At 33.3% G+C, this 18,315-nt stretch overlaps 1 protein-coding gene and 1 long non-coding RNA gene across 2 annotated transcripts; one reads left to right on the forward strand and one right to left on the reverse strand.

The window, feature by feature from the left end:
• The first annotated feature begins 10,740 nt into the window (after nt 1–10,740).
• Nucleotides 10,741–15,097, forward strand: LOC140830656 (uncharacterized). Its single transcript, XM_073194075.1, has 7 exons — nt 10,741–11,168; nt 12,059–12,199; nt 12,278–12,643; nt 13,254–13,496; nt 13,677–13,769; nt 14,261–14,461; nt 14,670–15,097. Exons 1-7 carry the CDS (start codon nt 10,854–10,856, stop codon nt 14,880–14,882), a joined length of 1,572 nt encoding a protein of 523 aa, XP_073050176.1. The 5' UTR covers nt 10,741–10,853; the 3' UTR covers nt 14,883–15,097.
• A 116-nt stretch (nt 15,098–15,213) lies between these two features.
• LOC140830657 (uncharacterized) lies at nt 15,214–16,267 on the reverse strand. The gene is made up of 2 exons (XR_012117659.1): nt 16,068–16,267; nt 15,214–15,973 (listed from the first exon to the last, which is right to left on the reverse strand). It is a non-coding gene; the product is annotated as an uncharacterized lncRNA (long non-coding RNA).
• Nucleotides 16,268–18,315: the final 2,048 nt, after the last annotated feature.

Raw genomic sequence — 18,315 nt, forward strand, 5'->3', positions numbered from 1 at the left:
AATTGATAATAAACATACATGTGACCATCTGCTGGAGGCATCGATCAATATCATATAATATCTAAATAGTTCACATGGTGGATGAATTGGCCCATAAATATCACAATGAATACGTTCAAGAAACATGGGTGATTCGGTTTGGATTTTAGCTGGTGATGATCTTATAATAAGTTTTCAAGAGAACATGCTTTGCATTGAAACTTATTATTTTGAAAGATTTTATGGTCTTTCAGCAGATGACCATGTGTATTTTCTATAATTCTCCGCATCATTGTTGAACCGGAATGTCCTAATCGATCATGCCAATTGATTAATATTGAAGAATTATCAACTATCATGTTTGATACAATTAGACTTATATGCGTATAATGCAATCCAGTAGGGAGCATTGGTAGTTTTTCAACTACATATTTCTTTCCTGATTTATATGTGGTAAGGCACATATATTTCTCATTTCCTTCATTTATTATCTGAGTATCATACTCATGAAAATATATGTCATTAAGACATAAACTCAACAATTTTTTTTCGCTTGTGGTGAATACAAGGTATCATTTATCAGAAATTTTTTACCATTAGTTAAATAAAATGTGTTTTACCACAGCCTTTGATCAAGTCTACATTACCTGATATTGTATTCAACATTGTTTTTGTAGGTTTTAGTTCCAATAAATATCTTTTATCTCGGAGAATAGTATGTGTAGTACCACTATCAGATATGCAAACTTCCATGATATTAGTTCCTTGTTTAGCTTTGTTCATAGTATTTTTTATATTTGAATTTCAAAAAAAAAATATACAATGAAAAAAAATTATTGACAATAAATATGTAATTATTGAAAAATTTAACGCATTTCATAATTATACAGTAAAATATTAGCATACGAGTACATGAAAAATAAATATTTACATTTATATTCCATCGATATATTGATCATTTTCAGAGAAATCATTCAGAAAATCCACAGCATCGAAATGAGTTGAATCACTAGAATGATCACTGTATTTAGTGAAGTTGGTCTCTTTTCCTTTTATTGATTATTTATAGAGCATACAAAATGTGTTCGGGGGTTCGACAAATACAAGACCAATGTCTTGGAGTCACATCCAAAACAAGAACTTTTAAATCGTTTTGAGTGATTTTCATTAACACTTATGTTCTTATGATGCCTTTAGTGAGTGGTTCGTGATGCCCTTTTGAGATGAGTTATAGAAAAGTAACTATCTCGATTGTTTTCAAAACCACGGCTGCGACCACGACCACGAACACTTCCACGTCCACGACCACGACCTCGACCTTGATTTCGACCTCGACCAAACTTGTCTTTAACTGTGATTTTGGTTTCCAGGTATAAATTCATTTTTACTTACAACATTTACTTCCGGAAATGTTGTTGATCTAGTAGGTCGGAATTGATGATTTCTCATTAGTAGCTCATTATTCTTTTTCGTCACAAGAAGACATGCAATAAGTTCCTAATATCTCGTAAATCCACGCACTCTATATTATTGTTGTAGAGTTATATTTGATACGTGAAAAGTGGGAAAAAAATTTCAAGTATTTCCGATTCCATAACCTCATGTCCACAAAATTTTAATTGCTAGATTATTCGATACATTGCCGAATTGTAATCACTAGCTTTCTTAAAATCTTGGAATCTTAACGTATCACATCCATCGCAGGCTGTCAGAAGTATAACTTCTCTTATGTGTTCAAATATTTCCTTTAATCCTTTCCATAAAGTCATGTGATATTTTTCAATGAGATATTCACATTTTAATAATTCATCAAGATGCTAGCACAAAATATCATAGCTTTTGTTTTTTTTCTTTCTTTTTGATGATGAGATATCATTTTCTTTAATAGTCTCATTTAGACCCAATCACTCAAGATGTATTTCTACATCGAGAGTCCATGTCATATAATATTTTCCCATAATGTCGAGCATAACAAATTCGAGCTTTACCAAATTTGACATGATGATACTATAAAAATAACAATGTATTTTATTAGTTAAGTTCTAAATCTATTATTATGACAATACAAAGTAACATATAAATTATAATTATAAGCATTCTTAAAAATAAAAAAAAAACGAGAGACCGATATTCTCCGTTAATAATCAAAATAATCATACAAAATAACCTTGAGAGAACCATCATCTTCTTCTTCAAAAATTTTGATGAAATTTTTTTTTATGGTGGAAGGGTAAGTTTGGAGCGATTAAATGTGTTTGTAAAATCATATTGATAAGGTAAAAACTAGTCGTTTATGAACGTTATAAATTTTTAGAAAAAATAAATGTATGTATATGTATATTTTATGGTAAAAAATACGATGTATATGATATTAATCATGTTTAAATAATTATGTAAATCACATAACATTATTATAATGAGGTGTCACGGACTCTTTTTATATAATACTGTGACATTATATATATATATATATAACACAATAAAAATATATAAATAGTGAAATAGTCACATCAAGTAATTATAATGAGGTGTCATAGATTCCTTTTATATAATAACATGATATTATTCAAATATATATGTATACAATAAAAAAACAGTAACGCAATAAAAATATATAAGCAATGTAATAACATAATCACATCATGTTATTATAATGAGGTGTCATAGACTTCTTTTATATAATAACATGATATTATATATTAAATATATACACAATAATATATTAAACTACACACTTTATAAAATTTTCTCCACTCAATTGTGTTTTCTTCACAAATTGAGTGACCTATTTATAGAATCTCTTTGGAAATAATCCAAAAATAATACATCATTACAAACATCATACGCACTAATTTTCAATATTTTCAACATTCAATTTGAACTCTTATTTTCAACAAAATCAAATCAATTTTGTTTGATTGGATTTAGTTGAAATCCATGGATTTGAAATCTCTTTCCACAAAACTAAAAACTTGTTTATTAATTTCGAATTTTTATAAATGATGTCGTTCGAAATTCTTCGTTTAAAAAAAATCATTTTCTCAGTTCAAAATCATTTCACCCAAACAAAATATATATTCGGGAAAAGACTAAATTTAGTCGAAGTCTTGAAGAAAGAAGAAGGCTAATTTAGCCAATTTCGTTATTAGGTAGTTGAAAAGAGAGAGCTACCACATTTATTGTTGAAATTTATTATGCTTTTGGGTGGGAAATATTGAAGTCTTTGTTTACTTAAAGTCAACCCAATTAATACCCTCTATTTTAAAATGCTTTTTTTTTACTTCTATTTATTTTCAAATTCGGGCATACTCCCACTTTGAGATGTTACGACATCGTTTTCACGTTTCACATTGATTGATGGCAAATTTATTTTTCATAACTAAGTTAGGTGAAGGGGCTTGCAATCGAGGCTCGGGAGATCGCGTATGAATTTGGATTAGAAAAAACAAATATATATATATAAGTTGGATTTACAATTTAAAATGAAATTGAAATAAGTTGAATCGTCTCATAAACAAAGACATGTGACACCGTCTTAATAAAATTTATTATGTTTATTATGAAGTGATAATTTGTGATGAAATAAGTTTATTATTCACTTTAATTTCGAGAACACATTTATAAGATTTTCGGTGATTTTTCATCGGAAATAAAATTTAGAAATTTGAATCCAATTTGACTTTGAATCTGCATGTGCGCGTGTGTAATTTGTGTTTATTTGTTACGTGGAAATACAAGACAAAATACTTTAAATATTTTATCATGCATGTCACATTTTTTTAATACATCATGAACTTAAATCATATATAATAATATATCACAAAAAATAAAAGCTAAATTGTAACTTTCATCTTGAATGTTTGTGTATTTGTAATTTTGGAAAAGATTTATGTTGTCAAAATTGATTCTTGGTCATGTATATTTCAATCTGACAATTTTGGTCTTTTTTACGGTAGGTGTTGTGATACTGCACTTGTGAGTGATGCTTAAGAAAAAATATTAAAATTACAAAAAAAAAAAAACAATAATAACGAACAAAAACTGAAATTCGATAATGCAAAAAACCAAAAATAGCGAATAAACAAATTTAAATGACCAAAACTGGAAATTCCCCAGAAATTATAATAATAATGACGATCACCTGAAATGCAGTTATGATATGGGATAACATAAAAATTTTGAAATATTAGTTAAGATAAGAGCAAATGATCAATAAATCTGCATGTCAACAATTAAATGTGTGTTCAGTCTTTTTTAGACCGATTTTTTCCTGCAATATCTGATTAACCAATTTTGTTCCCTACATTTTAATATCATTGACACATTTTTCTGATGATAATTCAGTACAAAAATTTGAAAATCTGATATTAATATATGATATCTGAGTACTGAATGTTTATATATGACACTAGTATATATTTTTTGATTATCCACATATGTATAACAAAATTTGATATCAATGATATATGTTTTTTCCGGATGAATTTTTTGGTATAAAATATTAAATATATGGTAGTAATATATGATATTTCGGTATAAACTATTTCAAATCAAATATTAATATATGATATTTGACTACACAAACAAGTGTAGTAACTGTTGATATTAATACAGTTGTTCTAATTTTATATTCAAAATTTTTATCTTTTGTACCAGATTTAAAACAATTTGTTCTGCGATGTCGTGTATATGTGCAAGATTTTCAATTTTTTGTATCGAAATTCATCTGAAAAACAATCATGGGTCTAGACACCGCAAAAACATTTTTTTTGTGAATGAAAGACTATAGAGAAAATTTTAGTCTCACAAAAACTAAACACACATTTAATTATGCCAGAAGTTTACCTTAAAATACATAAGCGGTCAACCCCTCGTGTTAAATAATTTTAGCTTATTCAATTATCAACCAACTATACCAAACTATTCAATAATTTCAAACTTAACCTAATTCATTAAAAAACTTTTAATAATAAAAGTTGAATTATATTATTGACAATAGTATCACTGAAGTTACGAAGAATAAACTAAAAATGGTATTAATTTAATAAAAAAAATATAAATCAAAATGGCGAGTAGATATAAAAATCTACATAAGTTGGAGACCAAAAATGAAACCCATAACAACCGACTGAAATATCGAAACTCGAATAATTTTTCATAAATTTGAATCAAGATCTGAAAAAAATATTAAACAGAGGTCCGAAATTTTATATTTTAACACATTTAGGTTATCAACCTATATAAATAATCATCATCAACAAATAAATAAATAAATTATTAATCGTGACATTAATTAGTTTTTACGAAAATATTTTATTCATTTAGATAATTAATGTTTTCATATAATTTACTCATAACTGCAATATATAATCCACTTTAAAAAATAAAAAATTCATATATTATACCTATAAATCACATATTTAATGTAATTGCATTATCTTTATCCAAATAATAAATTTAAAATATAAAAAAAATTATGATCTAACTCGATGTATTGATGATCATGATCATTATTCATATACGTAATTGGTAAAAAAACCAGGGACATTAAGATTGTATGATTTAGGGCTTTTTGCAGAATTTCACGCTCAAACGAAGAACAAAAACCGTTGACAGTTAAAAAAAATGTTTTTATTAAATAATTGTTGGAACTTTTTAAGCTCGCAATCTTGATTTTAATGTTAACAAAACGTGTTATTGTATTTCTAACATATTTATTCAAGTGTGAAATTGTTAACACAAAGACCGTTGACAGTTTATTCGTTGAAGACAGAGCATATGTGCTGTAGCAGAAAATGAGCCATGGAGAAAATTGATTAGTTATATTTCTTCTATTATAATTTTCAAAATTTCAAAAATATTGGGGGAGAACTCATTATAATTTTAATGAGTAGATTATTTTTAATATTGAGGGGGATAAAATTTTGTTTAAAATGTTTGAAAATATGACTTTTTGATTCACACAAAAAGGGGGAGAAATATGTTAGTTGAGTTGATTGTCTATCCAAGTTTTGTGATCATCAAAAAAGGGGAGATTGTTGGAATTTTTCAAGTTTGCAATCTTGATTTTGATGTTAACAAAACTTGTTATTTTGTTTCTAACATATATATTCAAGTGTGAAGTTGTTAACACAATAAGCAAACCGAAACCGAATTCTGCACAAACCGAATTTCTGGCGAGTTTCGGTGTTTTGATAATATCTCCCAGCTGGATGATCCAAATGACAATCCGCCATCTTCAGTGATTAGAAAACTCAATTTGGAACAAATCATATACCACGTCAGTTGGGTAAATTCGGATGTTATCATGCTCTAACTGATCGCTGAATTACCGAACTGATTGCACAAAAACAACAATAAGTTGGGTAGCAGTTGCGGTATTTTGGTCATATCTCTTAGCTCGGTTATCGAAATGAAGCGATTCAGTATGCGTTGGAAAGATAAGACGATGATCTACAAATCATATTCAGAAGTGAAAGTCTGAATCGAATCTTATTATGCTGATAAATGACGATGAAGTTACTGGTTCTGCACAAACTGAAATCAGCTAGGCTTATTTCAGCATACCAGTTGAAACTGAACTGAACCAGACCAGCTGCTGACAAGTTAAACTGAATGACCAGTTGAGTTGACCAGAGTTGACCAGTCGGGAAAATACCCAGCAAGACGAATTTGACCGTTGCAATTTCAGAAATAGTACAGAAACTTTCCAAACGGTCATATTCTTGTGTCTAATGTATATATCATTGTTGGGACTTATAAATACAACATCTTGAAGATCAAACAAGAGCTTTTGAAGGAGATTCAAAGCATGAGCAGTTAGCATGAAGAAATCAGCTAGTTGAGAGCACATGCCTTTGTGTGAGTATACATTTGAGATATACACTGTAAATGATAAATTTCTCATACACAATCACTCACACAAATACAAGAGAGTTGAACTTCAAAGTTTAGTTGAGTGAGTCTCGCACAAAGACAATAAACTTGTGTATGTAGTCTTTGCATATGAGACATTAAACAATATGCTGATTGTGAGGTGCTGCCTACAATTTTGAGTTCTAGGAGTTCGGTTTAGGTAGTGGATAAGTCCTAGCTGAGTGAGTTTGTACAAAAAGTTGTATAAATCAAAATCTTTTAGTGAATATCCTTCCCAAGGGGAAGAAGGGGTGACGTAGGAGCATTTGAAGTATCCGAACATCCATAAACAAATTCGTGTCTATTTGTTTATTGCATTTACTTATCATTTTCATAGTTTTAAAGAAGCATTGTTGAAATATTTTATAAGTTCTTCAAATACCTATATATTGCATACCAAGTGTTTGATAAAAAGCTTCAACTAAAATAATTTTAATCATTCAACTTGTATATATTCTAAATGGTTTACAAAATATTTAATCGGTTTCTACGAAGGATTATTTCGAGTATTTTCCGCTTGGTTTGAACACAAAAATCGATTTAATTCATCGATGTTCAATATTTCAAGACCCGAGCTATTGTAGTTCAACGATGATCCCCCTAACCGATCATAACAATAATTGTTTTTAATTATTTAATATATAGCGTAAATATGTGTGATTTTTGAAAAAGGGCCTTTGTAGACTATTTTTTACTCATCGAATCATATTTTAAACTGGTACGCAAATTTTAGCCATTCAGGGGACTTTTTGAGAGTTCGGACATTATTTTAAAAAACGTACATAAATGAAATATTTTGTGAGTGTGTTTTTGGGCTTAATGGGCCTATTTTAAAATATTGTGGGCCTAGACTCCTACTTGTCCTCATTTAATTTAATTAGGGCCAATTGTGCATATTTTATTTGTACCAGACCCTACCCAAAAACTCTATTCCCACCCTCAACCTCTCGGCCGCCCCTCCCCATTGTTCAGCAGTATCAAGAATTTTTCCAACAGGTTTTGGTCCAGTTCTTGCAAGAAAACTCGATAGATTCCTCATCTCGTCTTCCGGTGTTTGTCCCTCGCTCCTTTTGTCAACGTTTCGCATATGTTTTTGCATTAAGGCACGCCCTATACCCTCTTTTTCTCCTCAATCACACTACGGTATGTATGATGAATGCTTTTGCATGATACTTTATCGATCTATCATTATGCATCGAATGTACATGGCCTTCACATGAAACATGTGTTTTTCTTCACTTGCTCCTCACGATTTTGCTTGGTTCAAAGGGCTGCCAAGTTCTCGTCGTTAGGGGATTGTTTTGCAGCAGGCTTGGAAGGTGTCTAGCATTAAGTCAGTACTGGACTCGGTGCTTTATGGGAGGATCGACAGGGATGGGTATTTGAGAAGATTGGGGCTTCGGTTGGTTAGGGTGAAGGGGCGGCGATGCATGGGCACACTCCAGGCGTGAGTTTGGTTCCTGGTGGGTCTGCGATTTATGGGCTTGGTCGCGTTGGCCAAGTGTGGATCGCATGGGGATCTTGTGTATTCCTGCGGGTGTGGCTCGCGTCGGGTGGTCTAGACAAGTGCTCTTGGGTCTGGTCTGGGTCCAAGGTTGGGTGGTTACTTGGGGTTAGGGCTGAGAACTCGGGTTTAGGAGCAAGTTAGGGTATCGGCCGCCATGTGTAGCGTTTTTCAGCAGCTGTCCTGTTGTGTTCGATGGTCTTAGGTGGTCTGACCGATGCGGTTTAAGGGCTGGTTATGTGTGGTTAAGTCACGGTTTAAGTTTGGGAATGTTTGGTCGAGTTTTGGGTTAATTCGAATTAAACCGGGACCCCGGCTTAAGTTTAAAACGTATTATGGAATTTCATGCATGAGCTCGATTTTATGTCTAAGAAATTATTATAAATATGTTTTGAGGTATTTTAAGGAGTTTGGTTGGCTTCGGGTCAAAATTTTGAGGTCCAGGAGTAAAATGGTAATTTTGCACCCGAGTTGATTTACCAGTCCTAGCAGTGCCTTGATCACAAAATTACATGTTTTAAATGTATATGTTATCATGGATATGAATTTTTATGGAAATTACGAAAAATACGTTGCATACTTGATTTTAAAAAAATGTATGCATATACATGATTTTTATAAGTAATGAATACAGTGACGTGTTTTGAATGAGGAGAGTTGATTGTGACTAATACGAACACAAAAATGTAAGGCCAAGGCTCATTGGATGGGTAATACTGTAGCTGATGTCCCCGCAGTCAGGTACTGTGGTTATATGTAGATGGATTCATCGACTAGAGCTGATACGAAAGTAACGAGTAATGATCTGAATTCAAATAAAGAAAATGAACACGTATATGTTGGTATGATGAGATATGTTATGGATACGTTTATGCTTTGTCATGTTATGTTTAAGTTCAGTCTTTTAAGATCATGAAGTTTATTTTAATTACAGTACTTTTCAGTGTTGCATGATATGTATATGTACTTTTTATATCAGTTCAGGTGTGTTGAGTCTTTAGACTCACTAGGTGTGATTGATGCAGGTGATCTTTTGGTTGAGGAGACTAGAGGCACTGAAGACTGAGTAGACTGAGTTGGGGGTGCACGTGAAAACTCGAGGACCTTGCATTCTTCCGCATAATATGATTATGAGACATATGTTTAAGCAATATTTTTAAATGACTTTAAATCTTGTTTTACGTTGTTGAGTTGTCAGAATTTTGGTATTACGCTCGAGTTTTTCCTTTATAACAGAAGACTATGAGATTGATTACATTTTAAGATTTTGTGTAACTGCAATTATTTATATTCAGTGATTGGATGAGCTTTAAAACACTTGATTAACTTGTTTAAATGTTTATGAGTGTGTGTAATTCCGGTCATAGCTTTAAAAAAATTATTTCAGTAGAATTTAAAAAAACAGACGTTTCATAAATTATGATGTCACCAGGCATTTCTTCTTCTTGTTTTCCCCCTTGATAAACAATAGGCATTTCTAGTTCTATCCAATTTCCTCAAAAAAAGAAACGTCCAGGCGAGTAGCAAGGTTAATTATCCTCAAAGTTCATGTCAAAATTATTAAGAAGACGGATTTTGTTGTTTCAAAATACCTTTAAATTACTCATGCTCAAATTTTCTAGATCTATCTGATTATGTCAGGGCTCTATTCAATTTCTGAGAGTAACTTGGAATATGATCCTGTTTTTATCCTCCTTTCTTGTCCGAGTCTAAAGATGACCAGGACCTTTCGAGGTCATAACTAGCTCTAATTTTTTTTATATATACATTGAATGTAAGACCCGATTGTATTATGTCGAAACTGAGAAAAAAATTGAAAAATGTCCCTTTTGTCTGTCATTTTTCCCGAAACGATCTTTCTTCTATTTGGTCTGCCGAATTATTTTCTAAACTTTCTTAAAATGCATAATTTCTTCCATGTGGTAAAGTTTCCGTCAGTACCAAAAAGTTAATATCTATTTTTTTTTTAAATCTTTTTTGTTTATTACTTTTCTTAAAATGATCCGTCTTCTATTTGGTCGGCTGAATTCGTTCCAAATGGATCAATTTGAAGAGTAGGTCATGTGAGACCGTCTCATGGATTTCAATATGTGAGACGGGTCAACCCTGTCCATATTCACAATAAAAAGTAATATTCTTAGCATAAAAAATAATATTTTTTCATGGATGACCTAAATAAAAGATCTGTCTCACAAATATGACCTATAAAACCATCTCACACAAGTTTTTGCCCAATTTTAATTGGTACGTGATTAATGAAATTTATTGGGACGAAGTTAAAGCGTCAAGGCGTTTGGGTTCGAAAGTTGAAACACCTGGACTCGAACTGAAATGACCATTTTACCCGTAATAATGCTCCAAAAATCCACAGCTCGCATCTGATCAAATCTTTAGATGAAATCATACCGCGTTCCTCAAATTCGGATTCAATTCATTCCTTTGAATCTTCAAAACTATGCTACATTCTCAGAAAATATCATGGATTCTGGGAATGATCTTCTTTCTTGGATTAGGGTTTGAGTTTGGGGATGCACTGAAAGTCCCATTTCGAGTGAACGACGTTCTTCCCGTGCTGCCGCGTCAGATTTCTTGGCCTGTCCTTAACAACTTTCACAGTGCTGTGGATTTGTTGCCGCAGTATATTGGATCATTGGCGCCGAGCAATGGGTCGATTAACTGGAAAGGTGCTTGCTTCTTCGATAACGAGGCGAAGATTGACTTCACTGATGCCGGTGATCGGGGGATTGGGGGTGGCCTTATTCATCTATCGGTTTGTAATCTTACACACACACACACACACACACACGTGCATATCAGTTTTTTTTAATGTGTGCGATGTGAGTAGAAATTGTGATATGCCTTATGAATTGGAATGCTGGTTTGATTGTGTGAATTTGTCTGGTGCAACTCTGGTTTTGCTAAATTGAAGTAGTGGACAATAATTTTGGTTCGATTGGGATTTATTTATGTGCACTGAGGTATCATGTGCGAGTATTTCTATCTGGAACAACGGCTTGGAAACAAGAAATGCTTAAATTGAAAACGATAAAACTGCAGAAAAGACGTGTCTTTTTCCTCTGATAATCCATTTGAGTAATCTAGGTTTGTTTGTACGGCTTGCTTAAATCTTTCAAGCAGCGTGTAATTCAGTTTGAAGACTAAAAATTGGATTTGTGAAATGAGAGTTCGTGGTATGGGCACCGTTTGAGATTTATCGATGATCATTAAGTTCAGGAGGTGATGAATGATTGGATGAAATTTTTTGGGGAAGTGCCAAATGGGTAGATTTATGATAATGACGTGGTTGAGTTGGCAACTGTTGCTGGTTGAGTTATGCCTGATACAAGCGTTCATTGATTTTTGTAAAAATCAGAATAATGTTGATGCTTCATGATAATTCTGCTACTTATTGTTCGTATTATTTGTTCTGAATGCAGAGATAAATTCAATTTGAGGCTGTTGTTAAGATATGTAGTTATTCCATAAGACCTGTGCAGGTTGTAGATACTGGATCTTCTGATATGTATTTTTGCATATATTGGAGCCTATGAATCAAATTCCACGCGCTATCCGTTGGAAAGGATCTTTTTTCCTTTTTCAATATCAATGTCTATCTATCGTGGTTCTACTTACATTTAAACTGTTTATTGCTTTTTTCAGACTGCTGCAGCCCACAGCTGGACATGCATGGATTTATATGTATTTGCTACGCCTTATAGGGTTACTTGGGACTACTATTTTTCTGCCCGAGATCACACTCTTAAAATTGAATCTTGGGAGGAACCTGCTGAAGTGGAATATGTACGAGTTGGTTTTAGTAGTTACTTGCATATGATAACTTTGATTAGCATAAGCTGACATTTGGAACCCATTGAGCAGGTAAAGCAACATGGGATCTCGGTGTTTCTTATGCCTTCAGGAATGCTTGGGACACTGCTTTCCATGGTTGATGTACTGCCTCTGTTTTCCAACACTGGTTGGGGACAGAATGCTAACCTGGCTTTTCTCAAGAAACATATGCAAGCATCATTTGAAAGACGTCATCAACCATCCCGTGCTACCATCAACCCAGAAGATGTGCATTCTGGAGACTTTTTAGCTGTTTCAAAGATCCGTGGACGATGGGGTGGATTTGAGACACTGGAGAAGTGGGTCACTGGTGCATTTGCTGGGCATACAGCTGTATGCCTGAAGGATGAGTTGGGTAATCTTTGGGTTGGCGAGTCTGGACATGAGAATGAAAAGGTGTGCAGTGTGTAATATATTTCTTGCTGTATGTAAATGTTGATTACACTGACCTCTTTATTTTCAGCTTAGAGTTTACACATTTTCATAACATGTCCATGAAGAAGAGTCCAAGACACTTGAATTTCAGTTCTTTCCTTCTTTTTACTGACAAAAGCATTAATCCGAGAACTTATGTCTTTGATATCTTTCCTGTGAGGCAAACTTGATAGTATTGGAATTTGGAAGATGAAAATAACATTACAAGTTTTTTATAAGTTGCAATACCATGTAATAGCAATGTTACTTTCCCTTTAATATCTTTAATTGTGCTTTAACTTTGTAAAGCTGAAATTGCAAATTGGTAGTAAAGACACGTGAGATACATCACATTGCGAAGGATATCATGTCAAGGAAATTATTGTTACACCTGATATTTTCATTTGTTATAGCAATTAGGAAATGTTTGTTTGTCATCTTATATAGACATTAATAGAAGGGTTTTGAGTTTGAGATCTGTGGTGCTTAAATAATTTATTCATATATCTCGGTTTAAGGTTTTATGATACTTGAGAGTTAATTGCGTTAGAATATTTACGCTGTTTTGCCACGGGTCTCCTTGTTACTACAGGGCGAAGAAATTATTGTTGTAATTCCCTGGGATGATTGGTGGGAATTGGCGCTCAAGGATACTTCCAATCCACAAATTGCTTTGCTTCCCTTACATCCAGAAGTGCGTGCAAGGTTTAATAACTCCGCAGCTTGGGAATATGCTCGGCAGATGTCAGGCAAGCCATATGGCTATCACAACATGATCTTTAGTTGGATAGACACTGTAGCTGACAATTATCCCCCACCTCTAGATGCTCACTTGGTATGCTTTTCCTATGCCACTCTTGAATAATTTTGTTCATACATTATCGTCGTCCATCAATCATATGGCATCTTAATGTTGAATGTTGATTCATTAATAACTCGCTGAAGTCGACTTTGTTTCTTAATTAAGAATAGAACGAGGATTGCTTGTTTTTCCTGACCAGAAGATTGTTTGCAGGTCATTTCTGTCATGTTTATGTGGACCAGAATGCAGCCAGCATATGCTGCAAACATGTGGAATGAAGCTCTTAATATGCGACTTGGGACCGAGGTCACCTGTCTTCTAAAAAAAACTGAAATCTTAATCTGTCTTTTTGCTGTTTCGTCTCTGAAGGACATAATACACACTTGAAACCTGTATGCATAGAGTAATTTGATTATTATGACAAATGACCCACCCAAGCCTAAAATTGAATCCAATGACGATTATACTGCGGTAAATGTATTGTTGAACTGGAAATGACAATCTCAATTTGGTTTTTCACATTTTCTTCAGTTAATATTACCGCTAAAAATCTGGATTGTGCAAACTCGTATGTGCAGTTATTCTTGCTTCTGTTAATGACCTCTCTCTGGATTGTGCAAACTCGTACGTGCAGTTATTCTTGCTTCTGTTAATGACCTCCCTCGGAAGATTTATTCTTGCTTCTGTTAATGACCTCCCTCGGAAGATAAACATGTTGGAACAACGATAAAGTTTATCCCAAACTTCAGTTTTAATGGTTGCCAGATGTCTCAGCTCTTGTTTTTACAATTTTGTAGGATCTGGATTTGTATGGAATTATAACCGAGACTGAAAAACGTGGCATAACTTTCGATCAACTACTCACTGTTCCTGAACAAGATGAATGGGTTTACAGTGATGGGCAGTCTACAACATGCGTGGCATTTATTCTCGCTATGTATAAAGCAGCTGGAGTATTTGGACCAATTTCCAATTCAATTCAAGTTACTGAGTTTACCGTAAGTGCTATGCTACATGCTCCATACACTGTTGCTGTAAAGGATTCTGTTTATCTGGCCCCTTAGATGAATTAAATTTGAGACGTTATGTTGACTTTTTGTCATTGTTCTCTCCAAAATTCATTTGGTTCCCCAGCTTCTCCACATCTGCCCCCATATTTCTGGATTTGCTCCTGTTTATCTTATAATCTCTCTTGTCGATTTGCAGATAAAGGACGCGTACATGCTCAAGATTTTTGAAAACAACAGGACAAATTTGCCGAATTGGTGCAACAATGATGAGGATCAGCTCCCTTTCTGCCAATTATTGGGCGAGTATAAAATGGAATTGCCATTTTATAACACTTTGGAGCCATACGCCAATATGAATGAGAATTGCCCTTCTTTGCCTCCAACTTATGAGAGGCCTGTTCATTGCTGATTGCTGAACTTTTGCATATTATCTGATTTTTACATACCAAAAAATCGGGTTTGGTAATGCAGTGCTAGCTTGTCATATATTCCCAACTTAGCTCAATAGTTTCCACTTATAATGAATGTAATACTTAGCGTATGGTTCCACTTGAGAATTTCAACAAGGTTTCCAGACTCGTGACATTTTATTTTCTGTTATTGCAATTAATCAAATTTAGTAAGCGTGAGTTTGTTACCACTTATCCCCTTAAAACTACCATGCATATACGTCTTGTAATTTATATTCTGTCGACCATTGTACCGATCTGGATATAGTTGGAATGAGAAATATCAAAAGGTTGAAGGTAGGTATCGCGTATATGAGAATTATTCATCATCATACAACATGAAGTGTAAAATCTCTATGGTATCTCTCTCGAGTCACCTAGAAGGATTTGGGCTGCTAGATTTCATTGTGTGTGTGTGTGTGTGTATCAAGATATATGAAGTTGAAGTAATCAAATTTCTTCGTCCCAGAGTTCCTCAATTGTCTTTTAAGGGCCACAGACTGAGGTGTAATCCAATCCAAGACATGCTCTACCTTGTGGGATTTTACTAATCTCACCAACTTCTTCTTCCCTACTTAAAGACCACCCAAATATGTCTACATTTTGCTTCATTCTCTATCTGATGAAACTCTTCACCAACAATCCAATTCCTTTGCACACGTGCCCATCTCAAGCAAACCTGCATTTTCCATCCCGCAAGATTTTTACTTGAAACCAAAAGTCTAAACCAACAATGAACAAGAAAATGGAAACTAAGGGTTGAGGTATCAACAGCAAAATTTTATATCACGACGGACGTTAGTAACTGTTTTGCATCAGTTTTTGTTTTACAAATATGATATACAAAATTTTGCCTATTGTGTGTGTATTTTACCTGAGCACAGTCTTTCCTTTGGTCTGGGCTATTTTCTTGAGCACTTTTGATTCCACAACTGTCTGTCCCATAAAATGTAAAAATCGATCCTAAAGTAGAATAAGCAACAACAAGAATTCCTCTATCGTTGCGGAATTCTCTCAGCTTCTTCTGTTGCCAACATGGATTCACCTCAACCTGTCAAATTCAACACTTGCTTACCAATCATTTTCATCATCTTTTCAGTTTCAATAACAGTATCCTCCAACATTAATTTTATCATCTCACTCACTTGCTTTACCGCAGGCGGAATCTTCGCAATATCCAAAATTTCTTGAAGTTTGTTGCAAGAAAAATTGCTAACTCCAATAGATTTCGTGAGGCCAATCTTTGGCACTCTTCCATGGCTGCCCAAACCGTGGCAAAATCCATAGGAAGAAAGTCTTCTTCTTTAATGGGATACTCCATTTTTCCAGTCTTAGTACTCACAGGGCAATGGGATAAAAAACGACAAGCCAAGAAATATATACGTTTATCATAAAATATAAAGTATATTATGAGATTGTGGTATAATGTTATTACGACAAACGGAGTGGAGTGGAAATTATGGGAAAGTTCATTTAATTTTCTCGGGATGATTCTTGGAAACTTTGCTAAATGGGTCGGTCGGTCGGAAGTCTTGTGGGCATGTTTATGTTCGAAAATAATAAGTCTTGTTAGCCTCTATTCCAAAATTTTCACCAATATTTCCCATTAACCGATAAGATATTTGAAAATAATAGGTTGGAAATGGAAGTGAGGTACTATTATTCATGTTTCTTATTTATGTTTGAATAACATTTATAAGAGTTTATTTTAAAATTGGAATATATAATTTCCCCTTGCTCCAAAAGGTGAAATCGCTCACCTTAGGCACCCCTCATCTCCGACCCGACAAGAATGTGAGAGGAGCTAAATCATGGTGACTCAGCCAACCAGCAGCAGCTAGACCTTATACTACGCCGCATACAAGGAGCTCCCTCTCATTGGAGGGAATTTAACTCTCACACTGTCGCTTGTGAGACTCGATCCCTGATCATTGCTCCAAGATTCACTGCTGCTGACCAACTGAGCTAAGGTCTAGGGTGGGCTTTAGCCCAGCCTAGTCTCGGGATTAATATATATATAGTTATGTATTTTAAGAATTTTAGTCACTGAACAAAATTTTTATACATGAATTTCTATGAGTTTTAAACAATCTAACATTTGAGCTTATTAGGTATCTATGTGGTTATCTTAATTTATATTTTTACTAATTCTAATTCTACACTTTATATATATGTATTTGTGTTGTTCTGATCATAAATATGTATTTACATTTATTGAATAAACTAAAAATATATAATTACTAAATAATAATAAAATTATATGATAATTATTAGAAGTTCAAAATTGTATAAATAAATTATTTGAATGAATAATGTCATATGTACATTCAATTTTTTTTATTTACTTTTCTATGAATTTATTTTAAAAGTTCATTATCATGATATTTATCATGTATCTTGATATATTAAATTCTTAAGATGTTTTTTAAAATTTATCTAGTTTATTATATACGAAATATAACAAAAAAATTAAAAATATTCACATTTTCAATGTATAGCCCATCCTATTTTAAAATCTTGGCTACGCACTAATACACATGTCAGTTATCCATTCTCCTCATCAGAAAATAAAAGCCAAAACGAGATTAAGGATCAGGAAAAAGAAAAAAATTTGTGTGAGACGGTCTCACGGGTCGTATTTGTGAGACGGATATCTTATTTGGGTCATCCATGAAAAAATATTATTTTTTATGCTAAATGTATTACTTTTTATTGTGAATATGAGTATGGTTGACCCGTCTCACATGTTGGGATCCGTGAGACGGTCTCACATGAGACCCACTGCAGGAAAAAAAACAGAATTTTGGGATTTGGGTAGAATTCTAACAAGACAATTCTAATAGCTATACTAGTTTCCAAGATTTCACGTTCCTTTGAAACTTAACATTTCAACAGTTTATTCATGGCTGTTGAGCAAGTTGTTGGTCGAACTTAGAAACTCAGTCGCTCGAATAACAGTTAACAAATTTTAATTAATAAGAGATTTTCAAAATATAGCATCATCTCTATTTTAATATTTTTAACTGAAAACAAACTTTTTATTCAATTTTATCGCAATTCTCCATATCATCAACATTTAAGGTAAACATGTTAAGATTGAGTCTTGAACCTAATTCAACTCTAAAAGCTAACTCAATGGGGGTAGATTATCCAAGTTCAGTATATGCAACTCTCCAGGGATTTGATTCAACCGATATGAGACAACAAACACACCTCCTCACGCCCATTAATAAACATCTGGAGCATGAATTTTACAAATGACCCAACTATTGGCAGAACGGGTGGCCCAACTATAGGCAGTCCAACACATAACGATGAAACTTGAATTCTGATATCATGTTAAGATTGAGACTTGAACCTAACTTATATTATTTTGATCATTCCAAATCCTTC

Source organism: Primulina eburnea, chromosome 4 (assembly GCF_022965805.1).
Source record: "Primulina eburnea isolate SZY01 chromosome 4, ASM2296580v1, whole genome shotgun sequence".
NCBI lineage: Eukaryota > Viridiplantae > Streptophyta > Magnoliopsida > Lamiales > Gesneriaceae > Primulina > Primulina eburnea.

Excerpts from the sequence above, each read along its gene's own strand:
- LOC140830656 (XM_073194075.1), top strand. The coding sequence starts at position 10,854 with ATGCTACATTCTCAGAAAATATCATGGATTCTGGGAATGATCTTCTTT. Across the intron at positions 13,770-14,260 it reads ATATGCGACTTGGGACCGAG|GATCTGGATTTGTATGGAAT; the intron begins GTCACCTGTCTT and ends ACAATTTTGTAG. Across the intron at positions 14,462-14,669 it reads TTCAAGTTACTGAGTTTACC|ATAAAGGACGCGTACATGCT; the intron begins GTAAGTGCTATG and ends GTCGATTTGCAG.